At 34.1% G+C, this 27,048-nt stretch overlaps 2 protein-coding genes across 2 annotated transcripts; one reads left to right on the top strand and one right to left on the bottom strand.

The window, feature by feature from the left end:
• The first annotated feature begins 5,489 nt into the window (after positions 1-5,489).
• Positions 5,490-6,874, top strand: LOC132267190 (tubulin-folding cofactor C). The gene has a single exon (XM_059768274.1). It carries the CDS (start codon positions 5,602-5,604, stop codon positions 6,673-6,675), a length of 1,074 nt encoding a protein of 357 aa, XP_059624257.1. The 5' UTR covers positions 5,490-5,601; the 3' UTR covers positions 6,676-6,874.
• Positions 6,875-8,990: 2,116 nt separating this feature from the next.
• On the bottom strand, positions 8,991-10,763 carry LOC132266210 (nodulin-26-like). The gene is made up of 5 exons (XM_059767062.1): positions 10,458-10,763; positions 10,141-10,359; positions 9,599-9,817; positions 9,352-9,413; positions 8,991-9,180 (listed from the first exon to the last, which is right to left on the bottom strand). The coding sequence occupies exons 1-5, from the start codon at positions 10,761-10,763 to the stop codon at positions 8,991-8,993; spliced, it is 996 nt and encodes a 331-aa protein (XP_059623045.1).
• Between the last annotated feature and the right edge of the window lie 16,285 nt (positions 10,764-27,048).

Here is a 27,048-nt window from a genome sequence, read left to right as displayed (position 1 = left end):
AAAATCAGAATCATAATATCCAACCACTTCTAACAGATTTGATCTTTTTTATGTCAACATGTAATCCTTTATCCCTTGTAGATATCGCATCACTTTCTTTGCAACATGCCAATGATCCCTTGGATTATTTTGGTATCTGCCTAGCATTCCTACTACAAATGAAATGTTTGGTCTATTGCATGCTTGCACATATATTAGACGTCCTACTGTAGATGTATAAAGAATGAATTTCATCTATTCCCTTTCCAAATCATTTATTGGGCACTTATTTGAACTAAATTTGTCACTCTTGACAATAGGAGCAACATTCAACATTTGAAATCTCTCTAAAACTTTATTGATATAGGCCTTTTGGGATAATCCAAGGGATCTACCCCTGTAAATTTCTATGCCAATGACATATGATGTTTCACCCATATCTTTCATGTCAAAATTCCTAGAGAAAAAATCTTGAACTTCATGTACCAACCTTAAGTCGCTACTGGCAAGCAAAATATCATCCATATATAGGATCAAGAAAATGAACTTGCTCCCACTAACCTTAAAGTATATGCATTCATCAACAATATTCTCTTTAAACCCAAAAGAAGAGATAATATTATGAAATTTGTAATACCATTAACGTGAGACTTGTTTCAACATATATGAATTTCTTAAGTTTACAAACCAAGTGGTTTTCTTTATCTAAATGAAAACCAACAAGTTGTTTCATGAATACTTCCTCAATCAAGTCCCTATTAAGAAATACCGTTTTCACATCCATTTGATGTAGCTCTAAATCAAAATGAGTTTCCAATGCCATGATAATACGAAGAGAATTTAAAGAAGAAACATGAGAGAATGTATCATGGTAATCAATGCCTTCCCTTTGGGTAAACCTTTTGGCTACAAGTCTAGTCTTATATATTTCAACCTTGCCTTTTGGGTCTCTTTTGGTCTTATAAACCCATTTATAGCCAACTACATTAGCCCATTCTGGAAATTGAACTAAATCCCAGACATGATTTTTAGCCATAGTTTAGTTTCTCTAACATTACATCATACCATAACCTTGAATTTTCTCCCCCCATGACTTGTGAAAATGTAACTGGGTCTTTATCATTTCCAATATCATGGTCAATTTCATGTAGATATACAAAATAATTAGAGGGGATTGCATGCTTTCTTACTCTTGAGGACCTTCTTAACTGTATTTGTTCATTGACAATAGGATCCTCGTGGGTGGGAACTTCTTGATTTACCTATTTTACCATAATAACATCTTAACAAATATTTTGAAGTACAGGTAAAGATTTTTTAATCATAAGTCTATCAACTAAATCACATATTTCCGTAAAAATTAAATTTCGAGGTTGTTCACTCCCACTAATGTCAACATTCTCAAGAAACCTAGCATTTCTCGTTTTAACAATAATGAGTTTATGTGAAGGACAATAAAACTCGAACCCCTAGACTTTTTTGCATAGCCAATAAAAAACCCCCACTTTTTGTTTTTAAGTACAACTTTTTTCACCACCCCCACTTACACTATTGCCACTTTCCACCACCACCGCCACGACCTTCCACCATCGACTTTCACCTCTACCACGACCTTCCACCACTATCACGACCTTTCACCACCACCATCTCCACTACCTTCTACCATCATCATTTCCACCACCACCGTCACAATTATTGCCACCACTACCACCACCTTCCAACTACACCACCTCCACCTCCACCATTACCACCGTCATCGCCACTTGCTTCCTCCACCATTACCACCGCCACCTTCCAATACCACTATCTATGTAATACTCCTAATTTCTAGAGGTTTATTTAAGTATTTTAATTGCATTTTTATTTAATTACTTGGCTATTTGATTTTTTGTTTTTATATTTAAATTGTGTGTTTATTTGGTTATTTATTTTATTTAATTATTTTAATTGGGTTAATTAAATTATTTATGTTGGCTAATTGTGTGTGTGTATTTTATTTGATTTCATGTGAAGTGTTTATGTAATTGAATTGTTTTTAAATGTTTAAATGTGTTAGTTAAATGATTTGTTTATTTTATTTTTAATTTATTTTAAAAGTTTATGGATTTGGGTTGTAGCCCATGGAACAACTAGATGGGTCTTGGACTATTTGAATGGGATCCAAAATGGGTTGATAGTGACCCGTCGGGGTTAGTAGTTATATATATAATAAGGTGTATATATATATATATATATATATATATATATATATATTATGTTTCATTAAAAATAATTATTTATTATATTATTTAGTTAGTTTGAGATTGTCAGATGTATGTTAGGTTTAGGATATATGTATTCTATATCTATCTATATATATATAGAGTAGATTTAGAAAGAGAAAAACGAAGAGAGAGAGGGGCACAAGAAAGAGAGAGAACATGAGGAATGGGGGAGAAAGAGAATGAGAGAGAATGAAGAAGAAGAAGGATCATCGGAGTCGACGACGGTAACCCGAAGGCTGCTGGCGTTAGAGAAGAAGAATAAAGAAGAAGGAGTTTACCTTTCGATCCGAAAGGTTAAGACAAGTCCTCTGTTCTACACTTCTCCCTTAAATCTATGATCTATATGTCTCTAGTATAACTTTAGGGATGATTAAAGGGTTAATAAAATCTGAATTCATGTTTAAATTGATCTAGAGCATAGGTTTTTGTGGGTTTATGTTCATATTTATTCTTTTTGTAGGAATTGGTAAATTCGTGGCTTAAATCTGATTTAAATAGATTTTACATGTTATATAATGTTGTAAATTTGTGCTTTGGTGTTCATCGAACTTAGTAACATGCTTTAGGACCCTTAACAATGGATAATATGGCTAAAAATTGGAGTTCTCAAGCAGTTTTCTGAAATAATGCTCGAGCACTGTCTTCTGCGAAATAATGCTAGAACACTAATGGGATAGTGCTCGAGCACACTAAGGACAGTGCTCAAGCACTATGTGATGTTTTTGGGTAAACGTGTCCCATTTGGCCCTAAATTAATTATTTAACGTTTCTGAACACTAAATAGGGACTTAAGGAAGGTGATACCTGAATTTAAATGGGCATGATAATAATGATGCAAGCAACTAGAATTTATTTAATTATAAAGTGGTGGATTTAATCTTTTAAATTGTTTTAACAATTGAGATTAAATGTTTAACATGTGATATGTTTGTGGAACTCTTAATTGGCTGTAAATATAGAATATTAGCATGCTTAGGGTTCAGCTTATGTTGAGATAATTGTTGTAGGAAGCTTTAATTAAATAAATTATAAGTTATTCCTGTGATTTAATAACATGAAATTATATGTTATTTATTATTATGATATAATATGATTTTAATCAACTGCATATCTATATTTTATGATTTTGAACATGATATATATATGTTTGGATTATTTGAAAACCATTTTTAGTATGTGGTTCTATGTTGTGCCATTGTCAGGATATGAATGACATGACATTGTTAGGATATGGCTATTAAAAAATATTTTTATATATTTTTCCAACCCATTGTTAGGATATGGGTATGATTGTTGTTTGGATACTACTGTCAGGATATGGTTAGTTATATCTTTAATGATATTTATGCGTACCATGATACAAGCTTGAAGTCTTATGATTAGTGATTAGGACGGAAGCGTATATTGCCAGTTAAGATGGATAGTTGGATTTAGGGATGTGTGTACCTTAGTAGAAAAAGGACTTGTGACTACCTTTGTATGCGATTTGTATGAGATACTCATTATCCGGTTGAGTTTACCTAAGTCTAGTTAGAGTCTTTAGTGTGTATATTTATGTACTTATCGACTATGTAGCTATCGCATGAGTTAGGTATAGATATGTAGTATAGATGTGTACTTTCTTCAGGTTTCTGTTTGGGTTGTCGTAAAAAGGACTTGTTGTGGGTTTTGACTTACCATTGTTATATTTTTCAGGTCATCGTCAGTGACAGGATTAGCAGTTGTTCGTGTAGATCAGAGACTTGGCATCATCACTTTTCCGGTGTCATCGACGTAGGATTCTATCTTTTGATTAGTTATTTCAATTTTTAGACAGTTATTTATTTTCAGTTATGGGATTTTTATTAGGGGTCCATATTTGACGATTCTCGAGTTATATTCTTTTGGAGAAATATTTTTACGAGAATTTTATTATTTATCTTTGAAAATTAATGGATTTTGTTGGAGGAGATTTAATTATTTGTTTATTAGTTTCCATTCAGTATTATTATTTCTTTATCTTTTTATATTCTGTGTTCGATTTAAAATATTAATTGTTTGATATCGCACTTAGTCTCGTGTGCGGATCTGATCAACTCGTATTCTGAAATCGAGAGGTATCACAACATACACCACTGTCGCCTTCCACTCCCACCGCCATCGTCCCAGCCATCCACCACCACCGCCGTTGTTTCTTTTAAAAAATTAAAGAAGAATATTATTTTATTAATTAAATTTATTTGTCGGGTATTTTGAAGAATTCAATTTAAAATTCATTCCATTATAGATTTCAAATTGATCCAACAAACACTAGAATGATTATATCATTTCATTCCTACAACATTTCATATTCGCAATAAAATAATAGAATGAGAATATCAAACGCCACCATAATTCTATTCATCTCATTCTATTCTTACATACCAAACGCATATTGGACAATAGCAAAAATTATTATTGGAAGGGTTAGTGAACCAGACCACTGTTCAATCCTAAAAATTTCCTTCCATATAAAGAAACTCTCTTCCTATTTCATATTCTGTCACTTTCAAGAGAGTTATCTCATTATAGAGTAGATATTGAGTACGCCAAACATGCCATGTGTACCCACCTAATAAAATATATTCCATCTATTCCAATTTAGATGTGGCTTTTTAGATGTGGCTTTTGGAGGATAGGAATTTTTAATGGGACATGTGGAACATGTCTTGTATCCCTTAAAAAATACTAATTTGACCTTCTAAGTTTTGATGTCATATGTACCCACCCAATAAAATATACTCCATCTGTCCCAATTTAGATGTCGTTTTTGGGGAATAGGAATTTTTAAGAAGACATGTAAAACATGCCTTGTTTCCCTAAAAAGTTACTAATTTGTCCTTCTAAGTTTTGAATATTCAAAATTTGAAATTTTAAACTCTAAATACATATAAGGAAAAATGTAAAATATATTGTTTGAAAAAGAAAAGTGACAATTATTTTAGAACAGATAAAAAACAAATAGGCATGACATTTTTTTTTTTTTTTTTTTTGAGACAAAGGGCGTAACATTTTATGGTGTTATCAAGAAATTTTATAAGCAAATGGGCCACTTTTTTTGAAATAACAAATTATCATTGAGTGGGCCACTTATGACATGGCACACACACATCCAATACTCCTGACCATTTTAGTATTTAATGATTCATTTGAATTTGCACCCATTTAAAAAACAAAACTGTCTTCAATCATACTTTTCTCATTATCAGGTAGTCAATCCCCAAAAACGCAACACGACGCCGTTTTATAACCGAATCAGTTAAAACATCTGCTCTAATTTGAAGAAGTTACAAGACCAACAAATCATTTCTGAATCTTCTCCTCTCTTCCGGTAACAGCCATGGAAGATCTCTCAAACCCTATTCACATCCCAACGAAAACCCTAGACCCATCCGCTCAAAGCAAGCACGCTGGAATGCTCGAACGCCTCTCCAACCTCCACCAATCTCGCCTCCAACAACAATCCCTCTCTCGCGAACCCAATTCCAATCCCAATCCCGACTCGTTTGAGTCCACCCAGTCCTTCCTCTCCCGATTCAACCACTCCAAGAACTCCATCGATTCCGATCTCGCCCGCCTTCGCCAATCCACCACCGACTCTCACTCCTCGAATCCCAGCTCAAAATCCGATCTCCACAAGGTCTCGGCCTCCATCTCCGATCTCGAAAAGCTCGTCGCCGAGAGCTCTTACTTCTTACCCTCTTACGACGTACGAGTCTGTCTCGAAACCATCTCAGATCTGAAACAAACCCTTGAAAACGTCAGTTCAGAGGTCGTTCCAAAGAAGCGATTTGCATTCAAGAATAAACAAACCAAAAAAGCTGCAACCAGTGTCGTCGTAAGCGAGCCCGAATTGGGTACTCAAGAAACTGAACGCAAAAAACCGAGCTTTGAGGTTCGGGATTTGCCTGGGTTTAGGGGTAAGCAAAATGAGGTTTTGGTGAAGGAGTTCAAGGGTTCTGAGATTGGTGAGTTCACACTTTCGGATTTGAGTGGTTGTGAAGTGCGATTGACGGGTTGTTTGAGGGCGTTGTTTGTTCATAAGTTGAAGGATTGTAGGGTTTATGTTGGACCCGTTTTGGGTTCGGTTTTGATTGAGGAAGTTGAGGGTTGTGTGTTTGTTTTGGCATCACATCAGATTAGGACTCATCATGCTAGAGGGTGTGATTTTTATCTCAGGGTTCGGAGTCGGCCTATAATTGAGGATAGTAGTGGTGTGAGGTTTGCACCATATTGTTTGTGTTATGATGGCATTGAAACTGATCTTAAAGAGTCTAATCTTTATGAAGAAATGGGGAATTGGGCGAATGTGGATGATTTTCGGTGGTTGAGAGCTGTGCAATCTCCGAATTGGTTGATTTTGCCAGAAAGTGAACGTCTTGGCACACTTAATATTTCAAATCCGGAAACGTGAATTGGAGACCAAGTTTTATTTTTTTTTCTTCTAATGAGCATTTGTTGTTTTCGATATTGTATTCGCAAGTTGAGCAGCATTCCATTGTGTAGAAGAGGTAACATTCTGATTTTTCTTCAAGAAAGCATTAAAAACTATGTTTTGTGCATTGATCAAGGATTAGTATAATCTATATTTTGAGTTGATGGCTTGATGCAAATGTGGATTGTGAGCATTTACGCCTTATTTTTTTGTTATTTTTGTACTTCTAAATTCTGCGAACAAGGAATCCATCCTTCTCTACCGACATTCAGGACTGAACTTTAATATCTTCCAATTGGTTAGTTTCCGGCCAAATAGTTAGGTGGATGATTTTTTAATTTGTGCAGGGTGTTTGAGCCTTGAGATACTTAGGACTTCTACACTTTATCTTGTGTTTGTGTGTGTTTAAATTCATTAGACATTTTTTTTTTTTTTTTTGACAAGTTAAATTCGGTAGACATTTTAAATTTGTGTTTTTTTTTCTTCAAAGTCACTAAGTTGCTATTGCACTTGCATGCTGCGTGTTATGAAGCATGAACTAAAAGTTCAAACATTGGTTGTATGTATGCATTACAGCCAAGTCACATCCACCCTTTCCTTTTTACATGTCTTGCCTTTTCTTTTTATTTTTACTCTGCTCTAAAGTAAGATCTGAGATGCTTTTCTCACACATGCTTCCTAAAACTGTTATGCAACCAATCTGGTAAGGTCACAATAAGGCTCCTGGATAATTTGCTGCTCTCCCCATCTTATTATGCATTGCCTATCAAATGCAAGGCTGCAAACTATATATACAGAAGTTGGGTTTGTCTAGAATTTAGACTTGCAGGTGACTGATTAATTCTTTTCGTTTATATCTTCCTGCACAACTCCCTTATTCGCTACTTGGTCTTTGGATCTAGGTCTTAGAACTGATGCCTTTCCTTGCTAATGCTTGGTCACATCATAATATAGGCTGGTCAGTGTTACAGAAATTGTTCTTTGTGAAGTTTCTCTTTCCTCAGTGGCTCAGTCCTCTGGTTCTCTTATTTGTGATCAGCACAGACAGTCTGCTCTTCTCGTTTAAGTTGTGGGCTCATCCTTGGTGACCTCGATATGGAGTTAAGAGCAGATAAGGAGATCTCTGAGTAGCTGTGAAATATGTTCTGGTATGGCATATGGATCAATTGGGTTGATCCTTATTAAAGGGAAACTACATTTAGGTGAAACTAGAGATCCCCAATTATAGTAACATTGAGTCATAAGAGTGTTAAAAAAAAAAAAAGGTTAGGAAAAGTATTAAAATGAGGTGGAAAAACCTATTCATAGTCTTTTGCTTCCCATTTTGCCTTATTTGGCTTTGAAGCAAAATGATCAAAACTCTGTCACAGTTACCATTGGTGAATGACGTCATTCACAAAATTATGCGCACTGTTGCTTAATTTTGTTGTTACTTGCTAGTAATACATCAATTACGCAAGATGCTAAATTTTGTTAATAGATTTATGCACCGCTTCTAATAGCAAATTGTTGCACACTTATGTTAAACAGTATTATGACGTTGTGCACCATTGTAGACATGTACCACCTTTGGTGTACTTATTTATAATTTATAGTGAATGAATGTGTTGCATCTGGTGCTCAAATGTATCACTTCTAGTGAATAGAAGTTATGCACTGGTGCTGAATGTTGTGAATAAAATTATTTAGTGGTGCAAATGGTGGCAGAAACTCTTTTTACTTCCATGTAATTCTATGCTAGGGTGTGTGCTTTTTTTTTTTTTTTTTTTTTTTTTTTTTCTAATGTAAAGCACACCTTGCACCTTGTTTCATTAAATCACACCAATTTTCTTTTCCTGTTCTACCGAAGAGAATCAGCATAAAAGGCGGCACTCATAATTATAGATGATGTTCTCCCTCACTGATGAGAAGCATTGGAGATCAAGATAGATGTGTGCCTTTGAAGGGTGGGTAAGAGCATGAAACTCTTCACCTTACATTGTTTAACAATAGAATAAGAATGAGAATTGGTTTAGATTAAGTTCCCTATGTTTCATATTCCTAAGATAAACAAAAATGTACTCGATAGACTTTCCAAAAAAAAAAGTATTCAATAGGTAATATGAATGTTGAACGTTTCATATTCCTAAGATAGATAAGCAAAAATGTACTTGATGGGTAATATGAATGTTTAACAGTTTATTACTCTAATCTAAAATTACCTCAAAAGGTAAATAGGCATTACCCTGTTAAGGAGGTTTATTAGGTGTTCTAAATAACATCTTACTGTGCGTACTTCTTGCTCAAAGAAAATTTCACACACTCTTAGGACTCTCTTTATCGCATCTTTCGTGCATGGGAGGTCGGAGGAAACTGTAAATGGTACATGCAGTCAAGGTTCCAAGAATGGGTGCCACAATGTAGAGCCAAAGGGACTGGAACTCCCTGAAAAGAAGTGCAGGTCCTATGCTCCTTGCAGGGTTCATGGAAGCCACTGTTATATTCCTGCACAGGTACAGACAAACAACAATTAGCTCACTTTTGACTTTTGTGATATATGGTTTGTTTTATGAAAAATAATTGACTATGGCAGTGTGGTGATGGTAGCTCCGAAAGATGATGGTGATGAAGACACTGATTAAAACAACAATACAAAGAAATTGGACTTCTTGTTACCCAGCCATGATATAGTTGATCAGCACCACGGCTCCTACAGCGACTCCAGAGAGCTCATTGATCTGTTTCCTCAGGTTCAACCACAAAAGTCAGAGTTCTTCAGGCTAATTTTTTTTATATATAGAAAATATCATTGATTTGGATAATAAAATCACAGTAAGGTGAAGGAAGGACATTGATCAAATCAGAAAGCAACTTTCTAACAGCTAAAAGTTTGAATGAAAGTGACTGTGGCAGAAAGATATACCGCTCTGTTGTCGGTGGCAACTCCACAAATGGTGAGCATCAGATTGAATGAGATGATGAATTCCCATGCAAAAGCTCTTGGAGCGGTTGTTGTGCGCGTATTATACTGAGTGGTCGTGTAATAACTGATGTTTTTTTTTTCAGGTCCATGAAATAACAGAATCAGAGTGCCGATTGCCAGTATTGAGGCTGCTATCTGAGACGCAACATATCCTAGTACCTGCAATAAGGGACTGTTCTATTACACTCTGTTTGGAAGCATTCCATTTTACTAAAACCTCCAGTATAAAAATCCCCTTTTCAAAGAAATTTACGGACAACTCTTGATTGAACAATAAAGTGCAATATTCTTCTTTAAACATCAAAACTATTAATGATTTTTATCAAGTACTTCATAATGATTCATGCATGCTCTGCAGAAAACTACTCGATTGTATTTTTTCGGGAGACTTTCATTGAGATGTTTACTTTATTTCTTTCACAATTTTATACTCATATATTAGCAAAACTCAGGATCTCTTTATTGTGGAATATGTTTCTTACCTCTCTCCATGGAAACTTGCCTGATGCAGCCAAAGCAATGGTTACAGCAGGATTGAAATGGCCGCCGGAAACATGCCCAAGCGTATATATCATAACCATCACCGATAGGCCCCATGTCACCGCTATACCTATGGTGGTAAGCATGTTTCTACCGTCTATAACCATGCTTGCGCAACCCATGAATATAATTACATAGGTTCCTAGGAGTTCAGCAATAATCTGAGCAACATTGCAGTGTGAATTACACTCAGTGTCGGCGAAAAAAAAACGTCGACAATGCTCATACATATTATTACATCATGATCAGATTAATTTACCTTGTGGGCATTTGTTGGAGAAGGAACTATGTTTTCAGTCGACACTCGAGAATGAGTAGCTCTTCCTTCTTCCATGATTGATGATAGATCAGTAGCTATTGAAGCTGCTTTAAGGGAACATCTAAGAGGTGACGGGAATGGTACTTTAGGAGAACAATCAAGAGTTGAACATGTTCTCAAAGAATGACAAACTCTTCCTTCTTCCACTATTGACATATCATTAGCTAATGGAGGTTTTGGGGAACAAGCAGGAGGTGATGAGAAATGTTCAGGGGTAGCAGGAGGTGTTGAGAACACTTCCTCCATTATGAAGCTAGAAATGGTCTCTCCTTTGACACACTCTTCTTTTAATATGCGCGCCGCATTAGAACTAGAACCTCTTCGTCGAGTACTTTGTACATTGATAGAGATTTTACGCGCGCGCGCGCGCGCACACACACACATTGATTGGTGGCATTGTGATTGGTTGTAACGAACTAGTTTATGGAAGACCTTTGCTTAGTTCAAAGTTCTAACTTGGGTATCTGGATTTAGTGCACAAAAATGCTTAGGGATTATCTACAGGTCATTTTCAAAGTTCCATGGAGGATTGGTAAGTTTGTTTAGTACTTTTGTTGCTTAAGATAATGCTAAACTCTAATGAACAAAGCTCTACTGGACTTGTATATGGTTATGAATGGTCGTTTGAGTTCTAAAGTGAGATTGTTTTTGTTTGGTCTAGGAGGAATCGATGAATAAAATAGAAGGAACAATAGCTTCTTGACGCGTAGAAGGAACTTCGTCCTTAGAATATTATCATATGATGATGTAATTGGATCTTATTTTTGGATTTGGTATCATCTTGACTCGAAAAAAAAAAGTAAATTATTCCCTTGTTTATTTGTTTATATTTTAATATATAATAAAGAAGACAGGTAATCCAATGATATTAAGCAGGGTAATAAAATTTGACACAAATTATCAACACGACACGAGATAAGCATAAGTAGGGTGGTAAAATTTGACACGATCTGTCAACACGATACGAGATAAATATAAGCAGGTTTAGATCGTAAATCAGTTGACATAATTAACTCGTTTAATTAATTGTGTCGTGTTCGGATCGAGCGATTTAACTTATGTAACTTGTTATATCCATTTAAGTAATTGTGTCATAATAGTGTAAATATGACATGCGTAACCCATTATCTGTTTTGATCTAATTGTCTTTTAATTTATTATCTTTTAATTTTTTTCTGCTAAATAATAAATGTCTGATTTTGATAAATGCATCATTAAATAGGCCATCTGGTCAATGTTTGGGTCTCTGACACAATTATTATATTGGTCGTGTTTGGATTTACCATTGAGGGCAAGTATCGTTCTTGTTTTTGGTTTTCATTATTTAGGATTAACAAAAAAAAAAAAAAGAAAAAAAAAAAAAGGAAATATAGAATAAAAAAGCAGCAGAAAGAAGAGAAATGACAAATGCCTTTTTATGCTGAAAGTTCAAAGGATGATGGGAAGTATGTACTTGAAATAAGATCACTAGCCATTAGTGTCAACAAAATTCGACTTTATTATCAGACAGTTTGGGATTGAACAAGAGTATAATATTCAGAATATTGTCTAAGATTATACAATTGACATAGTGCAAAGAAATTTGAAAGAAATACCTACCAATTATGCAAATTGTTTTAGAAGGTATTTTGTAACCAAGAGTTCCTCACATCTTTAATTTTGAAAACTTTTGCACTACCCAGACAAAAAATCCAGCATGTATTACTACTATAAAATATTTTGTGTTTTAGGTAAAAGTTTTCTTTAAGGCTCTGTTTGGATACATGAAAATAATAGAAAAAGAAAAAGAAAAATTTATTATTATTAACATTTTATTAATACCTAATTTTAATGATTTGTACGGTAACTTTATCCATTTCTTTTTTATTAAACAAGTGATAGTATCGAATCTCTTAGAATAATTACTCATAGTTCATTACTAGACACGTGCAATTCTCCGGTCTCACATTCACTGGCATGGCCGCTTTGGATGTCTAGCCACAATGGTGCCAACTTGTAAAAGAATAGACCAGCATATAATAGACAAATTACATGCAATTTGATCATGTGGTTGGTAAAGCGTAAGTTTCAGAACTCTTTTTTCTTTCTATCCAAGCTTAGATGGTTAGTTCATCTGCTTGTGCAACCTCGAAAATTAAGGAGAATATCACTCTTACATAGATGTTGTACCTTCTAATAAAATACATTTTTTTTATCTATTAATGCAGTGTTGAATTTTTTAAGTTTTAAGTAGTAATTAAAAAATAAATATTTTTTAATATTGTTCTAAATTTTGAATGTTTAGTATTTAATGAGGAGTGTTGTTCATGTCATTTAAAATTTTACTTAAGTGATATATTTTGTGTGATATTCAAATTACGAATTTAATACACTTAATTATATAAATATTTAATCTATTAAAAATTAATGGGAGATGTTGTTGCACCATAAACTTCCTCTCGTACTCCAAAATCTTATTTTATTAAACAAAATGCCTAAATTGCCCTTCTCTCCTTGTTTTGTTCCCTTTTTTTGTTCCCCTTGATCTTAAATCACTATTGAGGAATTATATATATATATATATATAACCTGCCATTTTCTTTCTTTCTTTCTTCCTTTCTTCAACCAGCAAAACGAAGATTATCATATATATATATATATATATATATATATATATATATATGGATCAATCCATGATAGTGTATGAAATATAATGAAGTGAACTTAAACACCAATAGTGCATTATAACTTTAAAAATAGTACTGATTATTCCAAATAATGAAAAAATATTAATTAATAGTTCAAAGTTCAATCAATATATATTTGAAACATTGCCCCCCAACGATAACATCCGCATCAATTACTTTCATAGAATTCACTATATAAAAGATTATAAACAGCCTTAAATTTATATAATTTATGGGCTTGTAGATTTACAACGTAATGGAGCGTTAAAGGAGGTTTATGGAGCGCGTCACCTCCATGGTCTTAAACAGAGGAAGAGAAGATCAAAGAGGATGGTCAATGGTGAATAGCAGATGACTTCTCTTATGCCATGTGTGGAAGTTGAGTATGTGAGAGGCGAAAGGGCAATTTGGTCATACGAATTTTAAGTGAACATTAATTTTTCTGTGTTTATATGATCAAATCTATTTATGAGTAAACTATAAATAAACCGAGACTCTCTTTCCCTTCATTGATCTAAAATTCTTTTGCCCTCTTTTAGTAGTAACACAAAATATCATTTTCTAATATTTAATTATTTTAGATATTATTTAATGATTTAGTTGATCGAGTGTCTTAATTTCTGAATAAGTGTGTCTTTATTTGAATTTTTCTTGTCCTAATTTATGAGAATTTTTTTTAAAAAAAAAAAAAAAGAAAAAGTAGAATTGAGATTTCAGTAACTTTTTAAACACATAAAAGAAAAGATGAAGAAATGTTCTTTGTTTTTTTTTTTTTTTTTTTTCACTAAAGTAGTCTAAAGTGTTTGTTTGAAAGTTCTAAAGCAGTCTAAGTTCACTGTCCAAGTCCAGTCGAAACGCAGCCTAAAAAGTCAAGTTTTCTTTATCTGTCCAATTGTAAGCAAATGACCCCTCTGACCTTGAATGGTCGGTTTAGCCCCTTTGGCTGTTTTTACTTCTTAGCTTTTGTGGGGGCATTCTTTCTTTCTGCTTCTTTCTTTCAGACAGGTTTAAAAATAATAATAATAAACATACATAAAAATGTAAGCAATGACGTAGAAGAAGGAGAAAAATGTCTGCACAAATTTGGAATTTTGGACTATAGACCAAGGAGAAAGACGGTAGTTTAGTGATGTTTTTTTGTCTTTTAAATTATAATGTTATGTTGTGTTTGATATGCAACAATGTAATGAAATGCAAATAAGAATGGTATGAAATAAAATAATCATTCTCAATATATTTGGTTGCAAATATGAAATGTGTATGAATGAAATGATAATAATCATTTTAGTATTTGATTGGATCAATTTAAAATTTAGAATGAAATGAATTTCAAATTGAATTCTCGTAAATACCCCTCAAATAAATTAAATTAGCAAAATAATATTCTTTTATATATATATATATATATTTGAAAGAAATGGCGGCGGTGGTGAATGGTAGTAGAGGTGGAAAGCGGTAGTAGTATAGGGAGTGGTGGTGGAAGGAAGCAACTGTGATACCCCCTAATTTTGGAACACGGATTGATCAAGTCCGCGCACAAAATCAAGGGATATCAAAACAATTTAAGTATTTAACAAGCACAGAATACAAAGATGAATAATAAAGAATAAATAAACCGCTGAAGAAAACTAATAAATAAATATTACTTAATGATTCTCCAACAATTACAATTCGGAAATCCCATAACTCAAGGACCCCTTAAAACATTATCCAATAATCCAATACTATTTAAAAGTACACAAGATGAATAGACGAATGACAGTCTCCCAGCTGCGGATCCTCAACCTCGAGACTGGAACCTCTAATAACCTGAAAAATAAATCGTGGGTTAAACCCTACGAGCAAGTTCACTCTACCAGGCCTCTGAAAACCAATAAGTAGATCATCTCTGATCAAAACCAAACCTAATAAAGTTTTAACTTTAATAAAGCACGATATACATGTCTATATATAATTATATATACTATACTAATCACATCCATTAATAGGTTTATTAAATTTTCATACCTATTAAATAATTATTAAAATAATATTCATACCTAGACCAATCTACCATTTCATTTTATAAAAACTCCTTTGACCTTAATCCCATTCTAGTCAGTTGTCTAATCATTTAAACAACAAATTATAATAAAAGAAATACTCTATTTAATCCCAACCCGATAATGATTTTAATTGTTTAAATCACATATCCAAAATCCAAGTTTTGACAAATCATCCACGTCTTCCCCAATATTATTTTATTAATGTAAAATAATACACTAACCAGTAAGTACTAAACTATTCTCATTTAAGAATATCTAACCTTAATCCAATCCATACATACAACAACCATAGATGATATTTTAATCATCTAACACATAACAACGTAATTATGCTTTGGCAAATCAACCATGCCATTGTAAATATTTTTATTTATATATTGGCAATTCAACCATGCCTCCATAAGTATATTTATTTATACATTGGCAATTCAACCATGCCTCCGTGTATGTATATTTATACATTGGCAATTCAACCATGCCTCCACAGGTATATTTATTCATACATTTAATTAGCAATTCATCCATGCTTTCCATATATGTATTCTATTCATACAAATATTTAGGTAATATATTTAATCATTTGACAATTCATCCATGCCCACACTTTAACCATGAATTAACTTTAAAATTAACAATACGCTAAATCATACATAGCCATCACATGCATATTATACGCATATCATTAATTTAACAACCAGCCTATTAAGATATGCCAAATAAGAATGATACTATTAATCATCTTAAATGATTTATATATATATATACCTACCCATTAAACTATATATACCCATATATAAATAATTTTATATATATATATATATATATATATATTCATCCTTCCATACAACTCATAGACAAATTAAACTATATATATATATATATATACCCATATATAAATAATTATATATATATAATATATATATATATATATATATATATATATATATATATATATACACTTCCTTCCATAACAAATTATTAATTTATTATATTTACACAAATTAGTGCAACTAAATATGTCAGAAATAGTTTCCTTTAAATACTCCATACCGGTTTAAATAGTTTTCCGACACCGTCTCACTAAAACGTAAATATCTCTTATTAGGATAAGAATCTGATAATGAAATTGGTACCATTGGAAAGAGGACGAAAAATCCTTGAATTTGAGCTCAAGAATGACCCAATTTCGATTTAAGATGACTAAGTTATGACCGTTTTAGTTTTATGTCACAAACAGACAAAATAATTGGCTAAGCTCAAACACTACTGTGAGCGCGCCCACACTTAATTAGCTCACTTGAGCTCACACAAACGCACCCACACCAGATTAGCTCACTTGAGCTCACATGTATGCACCCACACCAGATCAATCTTCTGTTGACCAAACTTAATCCATGGTCCAGATTCACATGCGCACTCTTTTATGTACACCGTAATGCACCGAATCATTCCACTTATATTTAAACTATTCTAATGGCCTAGATCAGTGATGTAACCTTTTACTATGCATTCTACCACACTAGATCATACCTCGAATCACCCATCTCCTGATTTATGCGCCGATTCACACAGAGTGCATAGAATTAATTTAAAATTTAATAAAAATAATTCTAAAATAAATTCCAGAATATAAAAAAAATTACAAAACAAATTCTAAAAATATTCTGAAAAGTACAGAAAAATTCCAGAAAATATAAAAACCAAAATTAATCCCCTTAGGTCACAGTTCCACCTATACATTGATTTTAATATATATATCCAACATCTACATATACAAATAAAATCCAATAATCCAAAATTAAAAATATATAATAATTCATACTTTTAAATAATCATATCTAAACACGATTTAATAAAATAAATTAACTTGATGCTTTTAATTAATCCAAATTAATAATTTAATTAGAGCCTTAATACTTAAGATGAAATCCTTATAGGTTCTAAGAGGAAAAATAGAGAAAACTCGCCTGAAGGTTTCGAAACGAAACCGACGCTTCAAGCTTTAATTATCTCTTCCAATTCCGACGTCCTCCTTTTCAGATCCGACCTCCTCCTTGTCAGCAACCCTTCTTCTTCCTCTCTCTCTGTCTATTTTATTTTTCTAACGTGTAAAACCTTTAACCCTAAAGCTTTATGTGTATTTTTGTACACCTTAAATTCTAAATCCTATTCCAACTAGTATTATGAATTAAAATAATAACCTTTAAATAATTTATATCTATAAACATATATTATATATAAATATATATTCCTTCCATAATTAACTCATTAGTTAATTAAATCATATATACTTATAAATATCAATAAATATATATCTATATATATATCTTTCCATAACAATTATTAATTAATTATATTTATATATAATTATATATATATATATATATATATATATATATATATAATTGATACAAAAGTGATCATTTAAATAATTAAATAACCATGGACCTTCATTAATTAACCCAATAAGGTTTCATACAAGCCCAAGACCACATCTTTTGGTCCAACTTTCCTTAAGCCCAATCCAATTAATTTAAATAAATAAGATAATTAATTAAATACAGAAATTAAAATAACTAATTACATGAAGCACATAAACAAACAAGAATTTACAACTAAGTCATATAATACCAATAAAATCAACACACCAATAATTCAATCAATAATCAACCACACAAACAATCAATCATCATACATAATCACGAAATATAACTTAATTAAAATAAGATAATTAATCTAGCACTCAATAAAATAAAATAAATCATTGAAAAATAAAATAAAATAATTAATCCTAATTAATAAATCTTTTAAAATTATCGGGGTATTACAGCAACGGTGGTGGTGGTGGTGGTAGAAGGCGGCAGTGATGTCGGTGAAAGGCGGTGGCAGTTGTGGAAGGTGTCAGTGGTGATGGTGGAAGGCAGTGGTATAGTGGTGGTGGAAGGCAACAGTGGTTAGGTGGTAGTGGAAGGAAGTAGTGGTGTTGATGTAGGTGGTGGTGATGGTGGCGATGGTGGAAGGCAGTGGCGGTGACGGTGGTAGTGGTGGTGGAAGACAGTGGAGGTGGGGGTGGTGGTGGAAGGCAGTGGTGACGGAGGTGGTAGACGACGATAGTGGCGACTGTGGCAGTGACGGTGGTGGAAGGCGGCAGTGGTGTAGGTAGAAGGTGGAAGGTGGATGTGGCGACCTTGTGGGCGGGTATGCCGTGGGCAGGTACAGGGCACTGGCAGACTACCACACTAAGCAAGTTACAAGTGCACAATCCCACATCGCCTGGGTAAGGGAAAGGTGAAGTGCTTATATGTGGTGGTATTATCTCCAATTGGTATGAGGCCTTGTAGGGTAAAGCCCAAGAACAAAACTGTGCAAGCTCGGGTCCAAAGCGGACAATATCATACCATGCGGTAGAGTGCGTCGTTACAAATGGTATTAGAATCTGACCCAGTTGGAAGTGTGGCCAACGAGGACATTGGGCCCCAAAGGGGGGGTGATTGTGGCGACCTTTTGGGAGAGTGTGTCATGGGCGGATGCGAGGCAATGGCAAGCTACCACACTGAGCGAACTACGGGTGCACTGTTGGGATTTGTATGCCCTAGCATTACGAATTCCTATTTGGATTAAAGTGACATATGTTCCTAGCAAATCTGAAATAATATATTTATACTTTATACAATTGGTGAATTTAATGCATTATGTTTCGATTCATTATGGAATTGATAGTGTCCACTTGATTACAAGATATATTTATATGTATGTAACGGCGATCAATACATAAACATAAATAGTTCATAGTCGGTAATTATGGATGGACTATTAATTAACTAATACTTGAACCAAATCCATGTTAGGTTGAAATATATTGTAAGAGCCGTCGTATACAATTGTTCCCTATTACTGTTATGACATTTGATTCTTAAGAATGAAAGAAGTATAGACTATTTTATTAATTAGTAATTACTTTGATTTGTACGGCGAATTCTTTGAGATCCAAAGATCGACACTTTGGGTAGTTATGTAAGTAATAGTTAGAGGGTTACATTCTCAATATTTGCATCATTGCTACTTGTATTTATTTTGTATTGATTATGGTTGATCACCAAGTAAATTCGAAGGCTTTCATGAGTTTTAGACAAAATGATTTTATATGTATTTATTTACTGTGATACCCCTCGATTCTAGAGCTATGGGTGATCAAGTCGAGCACAGATCCGAGAATACCAAACAATTAAAGTATTTAATCGAATACAGAATATAAAATGAATTAAAAATAAATAAATATATGGAAGAACTAAATAATTAATCCTTAAATAATTAATCCTCCAAATGAAAAATCCAAAACCTTCGATAACATTAAATATCGGGAATCCATCTAGTGGACCCCTAATAATATCCCAATTGAAATAACTGAAAAGAAATATAATCCGAAATTAAAACATAAAGAAAATCCTACGTAAAATTGAAAGAATCATCTAGACTGTCTCTACTTAGCACGAACAAGCTCTAAATCTAAAACTGATGAATACCTGAAAAATAATAGTGGGTCAGGCCACGAACAAGTTTTTTCTACGACAACCCAAACAGAGACCAGAGAAACTACACATCTATAACTAACTCATGCAATAACTACATAGTTTATAAATATATATACATACTAAAGGAACCTCACTAGACTATAGGGTTGCCTCAACCTGAATAGTAAGCAACATGCAAAACGCACATATAGTGGGCATGAGTACCTAGACCTACCAGGACACACAACTACACTATATCTAGCTACACATCCCTGGCAATATACGCATCCTAACCACTGATTCTGAGGCTTAAGCTCATATCATGGCACATATCTATATATATATATATATAGATATAACATCCATCCTATCCAACATAAAGTAAACCACTATGTGTCATCCAACTTGTTCAGTTGACCTGACAAGAGTATAAGTAGGACTTAACATTTTAGTTAATCCATTCCTTTATACAAAAATAGGTAGGACTTAACTGATAAGTTAATCCGTCCCTAAAATGTCACCATCCTATAATGGTGCATTACATCCATATAATCCAATAGTTGATGTAATAACTAAATAAGTACATCAAATAAACTAGAAATAAACATAATAACAGAATGTCATGCTATCACAAAACAGGAATGACTTATAATTTATTTAAGCTTCCTATGTCATGTATCCTACACAAATTGAATCTTAAACATGCTAATATTTTATTTCACAATCAAGTAAGCATTCTCTAATTACAATTCATGCTAAATATTTAATCTCAATTAGTAGAACAAATTAAAAAAATTAAATCCACTCATATAAAACATTCTAATAGCATACATTGTTATGATCAAGTCTCTTTCACAATTTATTTAACTCCTACTTAGTTCCTACTTAATGTTCAGGAACCTTCAAAATCAATTAATGTCAATTTAATGCTGTTTACGAAAATTTCCCAGGTACGACTTGCTTTTATCCTAATGGCTCGAGCTTTCTATCCATGGCTCGAGCTTTCTATCAATAGCTTGAGCTTTCAGTCCATGGCTCGAGCTTTACATCAATAGCTCGAGCTTTGCATCCAAGGCACGAGTTTTTCACCTATGGCTTGAGTTTTTCTTTCAAGGCTTAAGCTTTTCATCCATAGAACACTGTAATAACGGATCGAACACTGTTTACGTGATTCAACCCAGAAATTCTACTATAAATCCATTCTTCATTGTTTAAGGGTTCTAAGACATGTTTCTAAGTCCCATCAACAACAAGTGTGAAATTACATCACTATAACATGTAGAAATCCACAAAGAAATCAAATCTAACTCATAAATTTATCAATTCACACAACAAGAACAACCATGAAATATAATTTACAAAATTTATGTTCTAGATCAATTAAATTATAAATTCCAATTTTAATTGTTCTTTAAACAATCCTAAAATTATATTAAAGATATATAATGCACAGATCAAAGGAGAAGTGTAGAACAAGAATTTACCTTTAGGGATTTGATAAAAACCATATCCTCCTTCTTCCTCTTTCTCTTCCTTCTTTCTCTCTCTCTAAAATATATTACGTGATATATTTCTAATCCTCTTTTTCTACCCTATAGTTATATATTTATAGGCTAAATAATAACCCTACTCCTTTTCTCAATCCAAGTCAACTTAATGAAGAAAAATAATAAAATTAAAATATTAAAAAGGTAACTAAAATATGTTACGTATAATCTATGTATATTCTTATTAAATAAATATATAAATATACATACATCAGATTATTTATTAATACTAATGTTACCATAACCATAATTAATAAATTACTTTCCTATTAATATATATATATACACACACACACACACACACATCTATATATACATATACAACTATTTATGGGTAATTATCCGTACCATCAAACCCCTTATCCAAGTAGTCCATGAAACCCAATTGGTTGGCCCATTACTACTAACCATAAAAATAAAATAAAACAAAAGAAACATTTAATTACTTAATCGATAATTAATTACAAATAAACAACACATTATTTAAACCAACTAATTCAAATACATTCAAGCACATAATCAGTTAAGTCAAATAACATATTTAAACAAATAACATATTTAATTAAACAATTCAATTAAACACGTAATCAAATAACCACATAAACAAATAAATAAATAAAATGCAACTAAAATATTTTTAAAAAATACCGAGACTATCCTTTTAAAATTAGAGGTATTACATTCTTCCCCCCTAACAAAAGAAATTCCGTCCTCGAAATTTGCCCTTACCTTCTTCTATTATTTCTGAAAATGTTGAGCGAATGACATCCTCCCGTTCCCAAGTGGATTCAGCCTCATTGTGATGGCTCCACTAGACACGTACTAAATGGATGATCTTATTGCGAAGAATCTGATCTCTACAGTCTACAATACGGCACGATGGTTCCACATAGGTTGCATCTGGCTGCAACTCAATCTCACCAACATTAATATGCTGATAACGATCTTCATCTCGTAGAAATTTCTGCAACATGGAACACATTGTGGACCCGATTTAAATGATCCGGAAGTGCTAACGGAAAAGCTACAGCTCCAACTTGATCTATAATCATGAAAAAACCGACGAAACGTGGTAACAACTTCCTTTTCTTCCTAAAGCACATGATTCCCCTCATAGGAGACACTTTAAGTAAAACCTGATCTTCCACCTGAAACTCCAATGCACGAGTACGATGATCTGTATAACTCTTCTGTCTACTCTGGGCAGTGCGCATACGATCCTTAATAAGAGCAATCTTCTCACAGGTATTTTTAATGAACTCAGGACCCAAAAATTTACTCTCTCCAACCTCTATCCAACAAACGGGGAGATCTATAAGGTCGGCTATATAATGCCTCAAACGACATCATACCAATAATCTTCTAAAACTATTATTATATGCAAACTCTACAAGTAGCAAATACTCCTCCCAATGGCCCTCAAAGTCAAAGGCACAAGAACGAAGCATATCCTCCATGATCTGATTAACCCTCTCGGTCTGTCCATCAGTTTGAGGATGGTAAGTAGTGCAAGATGCAACTCTGTACCCAAAGCCTACTGAAAACCCTTCCAAAATCCCGACACAAAGTTTGAATCCCTATCTGATATAATAGATAATGGTATGCCATGTAACTTCATAATCTCTGTAATGTAAATTCTCGCCAATTGTTCTAAAGTGTAATCAGTGCAAATAAGCAAGAAATGAGCTGATTTGGTCAACCTATCGATGATGACCAATATAGAATTATGATCCTTAAATGAATTAGTCAATCCCTCCACAAAATCCATAGAAATGCTCTCCCATTTTTACTCTGGTATAGGTAGTGGCTGTAGAGAACCTGGCGGTCTCTGATGATCAATCTTGACCATCTGTTAAGTACTACACTTAAAGACAAAGATATCAATGTCTTTCTTCATACTTGCCCACCAAAATCGCCGCTTCATATCTTGATACATTTTGTTTCCTTCTAGATAAACAGAAAACTCAAAACGGTGAGTCTCAGTCATCACATTCTTTCACAACTCATCAGCATAAGGTATTACTAACCACCCCTTGTACCTCAAGCCTCCATCAGTCCCAACATGATAGAATGGAGCATCCCTAGAAACTATCTCGGCAACCTTATCGATGCACTGCTGATCTGTGAGTTGTGCCTTCAATACCTTATGAATGATCGAAGGTGTAACAACTATACACGCTGTAAAAGGATCTGACAACTCATCAAATGTCTTCAAAGTATTCCACTCAGTAGCGAATAATGCAGAAAAACTCGCAGAGGTCGGCGACTGAGTGCATCTGCAACCACATTTGCTTTCCCTGGATGGTACTATATAGAGAAATGATAGTCTTTCACAAACTCTAACCATCTGTGTTGTCTCATATTCAGGTCACGCTGAGTGAACAAATATTGTAGACTGTTGTGATCACTAAATAATCTGAAAAACTCTCCTAACAGATAATGCCTTCAAATACGTAAGGCAAAGACCACAGCTGCCAACTCCAAATCGTGTGTTGGATAATTAAGCTCATGAAGCTTAAGCTTACGAGATCCATACGAAATTGGTCGCTCCTCTTGCATCAAAACACACCCAAGACCTTGCAAAAAAGTATCTGTGTAGACAAGATACTCTATCCCACTCTGTGGAGTAGATAGAATATGTGCAGAAGTCTACTTGTCCTTTAGTTCATCGAAAGCTTTCTGATAGTGTACATCCGATACGAACCGTACACCCTTCTTAGTCGAATGAGTGAATGGTCCCGCTATCTTCGAGAACCCCTGAATGAATCTATGATAGTATCCCGCCAATCCGCGGAAAACTTCGAATCTCTGTAGGTGAAGTAAGTTGTCCCCACTCTACCATTGCTGAAACCTTGGCTGGATCCACCGCTATTCCCTTTTCTGACACTACGTGACCCATAAATTTCACTTCTCGCTGCCAAAATTCACACTTCTCAAACTTGGCATATAAGTGGTGTTCACGAAGTGTTTGCAACACTGTGTAAAGATGTCTAGCATGATCGTCCTCTATCTTAGAATAGATCAAAATATCATCAATGAAGACAATGACAAACTGATCTAAGTAAGCCCTAAAGACTCTGTTCATTAAATCCATGAAGACTGCTGGTGCATTATTCAATCCAAAAGGCATGACATGAAACTCATAAGAACCATATCTAGTGAGAAACATTGTCCTAGGGACATCCTGTTCCCTAACTCGAAGTTGATGATATTCAGAACGTAAATCAATCTTAGAGAAATAAGTAACTCCCTTCAATTGATCGAAAAAGGTCATTAATCCTGGGTAAAGGATACTTGTTACGAATCGTAACCTTGTTCAACTCCCTGTAATCTATACACAAACGAAGTGAACTATCCTTCTTCTTTTTAAACAAATCTGGTGCTCCCCATGATGAAGTACTCCTACGAATAAAACCCTGACTAAGTAATTGCTAAATCTGATCCCTCAGCTCGTGCATCTCCATTGGTGCCATCCTGTATGGTGCCCTAACAATAGGCGTAGTGCCTGGAGCTAAGTCAATAACAAAGTTTATCTCTCGACTAGGTGGCAACCCTGTAATCTCTTGAAAAATATCTAAAAATTCCTGTATTACTGGTATGCTATCTAGTGACACAGTAATCTCCTTATCGGTCTCCTCCTCCACATAGAATAAATATGTGCTAGAAACCCCGTTAGAACGTGGCATAGGGACGACGTACATATCCTGACTAGGTATAGTGAGAATAATAGACCTATCATAACAATTTACTTGGGCATGGTAGTGAGATAACCAATACATCCCGAGTATCACATCATAGGAATGGATGTTTAAGACCAATAGATTGGCTAGAAATTGAAGTCTACCAATATCTAGTGTCACAAGCCCATCATTCTCATGTAAAATAGTTGTATCACCTAAAGGTGTAGAAATACCATGTGGTCTATCGCATACTTGTGTCGTCATCCCAGATAATGCAACAAAAGAACTAGATACAAATGAATGTGTAGTACCCGTATCAAATAAAATATGACCAGATCTACCATGTATAGGAAACATACCCTCAACAGCCTGAGGCGCCTGAATATCCTATAGCCTAGGGTTATACACCTTGTTATAATACAACTGCTGCGGTGCCTGTCCCTGTGGTTGTGGTGGTGCTGGTAAAGCCGGGAAGGTCTATCCCTGAATGAATGGAATCTGTGGAGCGATTAAAGGTAACGATGCCCTCTATCCCTGCTGCACATGTTGACCCTGTCCTGCTTTAGGACACTGCCTGGAAGTATGACCAGGCTCTCCACAAGTATAGCAGCTACCTTGGAAGGTGCCGAATTTCCTCATCTGTTAGTTAGCCTGTGGCTGACCCCGTCCTACCTGTGGTCCCCCATTCTACTACCTCTGAATAAGTGCCCTATCTCTGTAAGCATCTGAACCACCTTTGTGCTTCTTCCAAGACTGCTTTCCCTGGAATCTACCCTTATCATTGTGCCGGTATCCATTACCATTTTCTTTCTCAGCTGGCTGATTAGCAGAGTGTTATCACCCCGCTTCTCACCCTTAGCCTGTCTGAAGTCCACATTCAACTGATACTGCTGTAGAGCGGCGTCTACCACCTGAGCATAAGTAATGTAGGCTGGACTATGATACCCCTCGATTCTAGAACCACGGGTGATCAAGTCCAAGCACAGATCCGAGGGATACCAAATAATTAAGTATATAAATGAACACAGAATACAAAAGAATTTAATGAATAAATAATAAAGCTGAAAGAATTCTAAATTAAAAATCTTTAAAATTAAATAATTAAAATCCAATAATCCCAAAACATCCGATATTTAAACAACTCGGGAATCTATCTAGTGAACCCTTGAAAAATCCAAAACTGAAAAGCAAATAACTGAAACAAAATCTAAAGCTAAACCATGAAAGAAATCCTACGTCGTCGGAAGAATGAGTGACTATCTTTGCTTAGCACGAACAAGCTCTAAGACTGGAACCGTCCAATACCTGAAAAATGATAGTGGGTCAGGCCCATGAATAAGTTATATTCTAACTACAATCCAAACCAAGACCCGATACGTAGATTCATTTTAGATAACTCAACAATATTTATCTAGTCCATATATATATATATCTATCCACATAAAGGGACTTTCACTAGACTACAAAGGGGGTCTCAACCTGAATAGAAGGCAACATGCAAAATGCACCTGAGGTGGGCATGAGTACCTAGACCTAACAGGGTATACCTCTACCATCATAGCCATTTATGCATCCCAATGCATTTATGCTCCCTAACCATCGATCCTGAGACTTAAGCTCATATCGTGGTACCATAATCATATATATATAAATCCTATCCTATTCATCCATAAGAAAACCATTTAGTCATTCAACTTGTTCAGCTGATCTGACTTAAATATAAGTAGCAAGTAATCTAGTTAGTCATTCAACTTATTCAGCTGATTTGACTTAAATATAAGTAGGATTTAATTTTATAATCCATTCCCTTATTCCAGAGTAGGTAGGACTTAGTATTTTGAACTAATTCGTTCCTAGTATGTCACCATCCCATACCGGTGCATACAATCTACAACATCCATGTAATTGACAGAACATAATTTAATGGTTCATCAATTAAAATCCATAATAAACATAATCAACATCTAATATGTATATAACCATATTATGTATCCAAAACAAGATTTAAAAATCATGTTACAGTCTGTTAAATTGTTAAAATAAAATTAAGTAATTAAATCCCTTATATCCGTTAACAGCATG

Source organism: Cornus florida, unplaced genomic scaffold (assembly GCF_030987335.1).
Source record: "Cornus florida cultivar Cherokee Brave unplaced genomic scaffold, ASM3098733v1 CherokeeBrave_3.0.0_Hap2_Chr07, whole genome shotgun sequence".
In the NCBI taxonomy this organism is placed as follows: domain Eukaryota; kingdom Viridiplantae; phylum Streptophyta; class Magnoliopsida; order Cornales; family Cornaceae; genus Cornus; species Cornus florida.
This window is presented reverse-complemented; position numbering and strand designations above follow the sequence as displayed.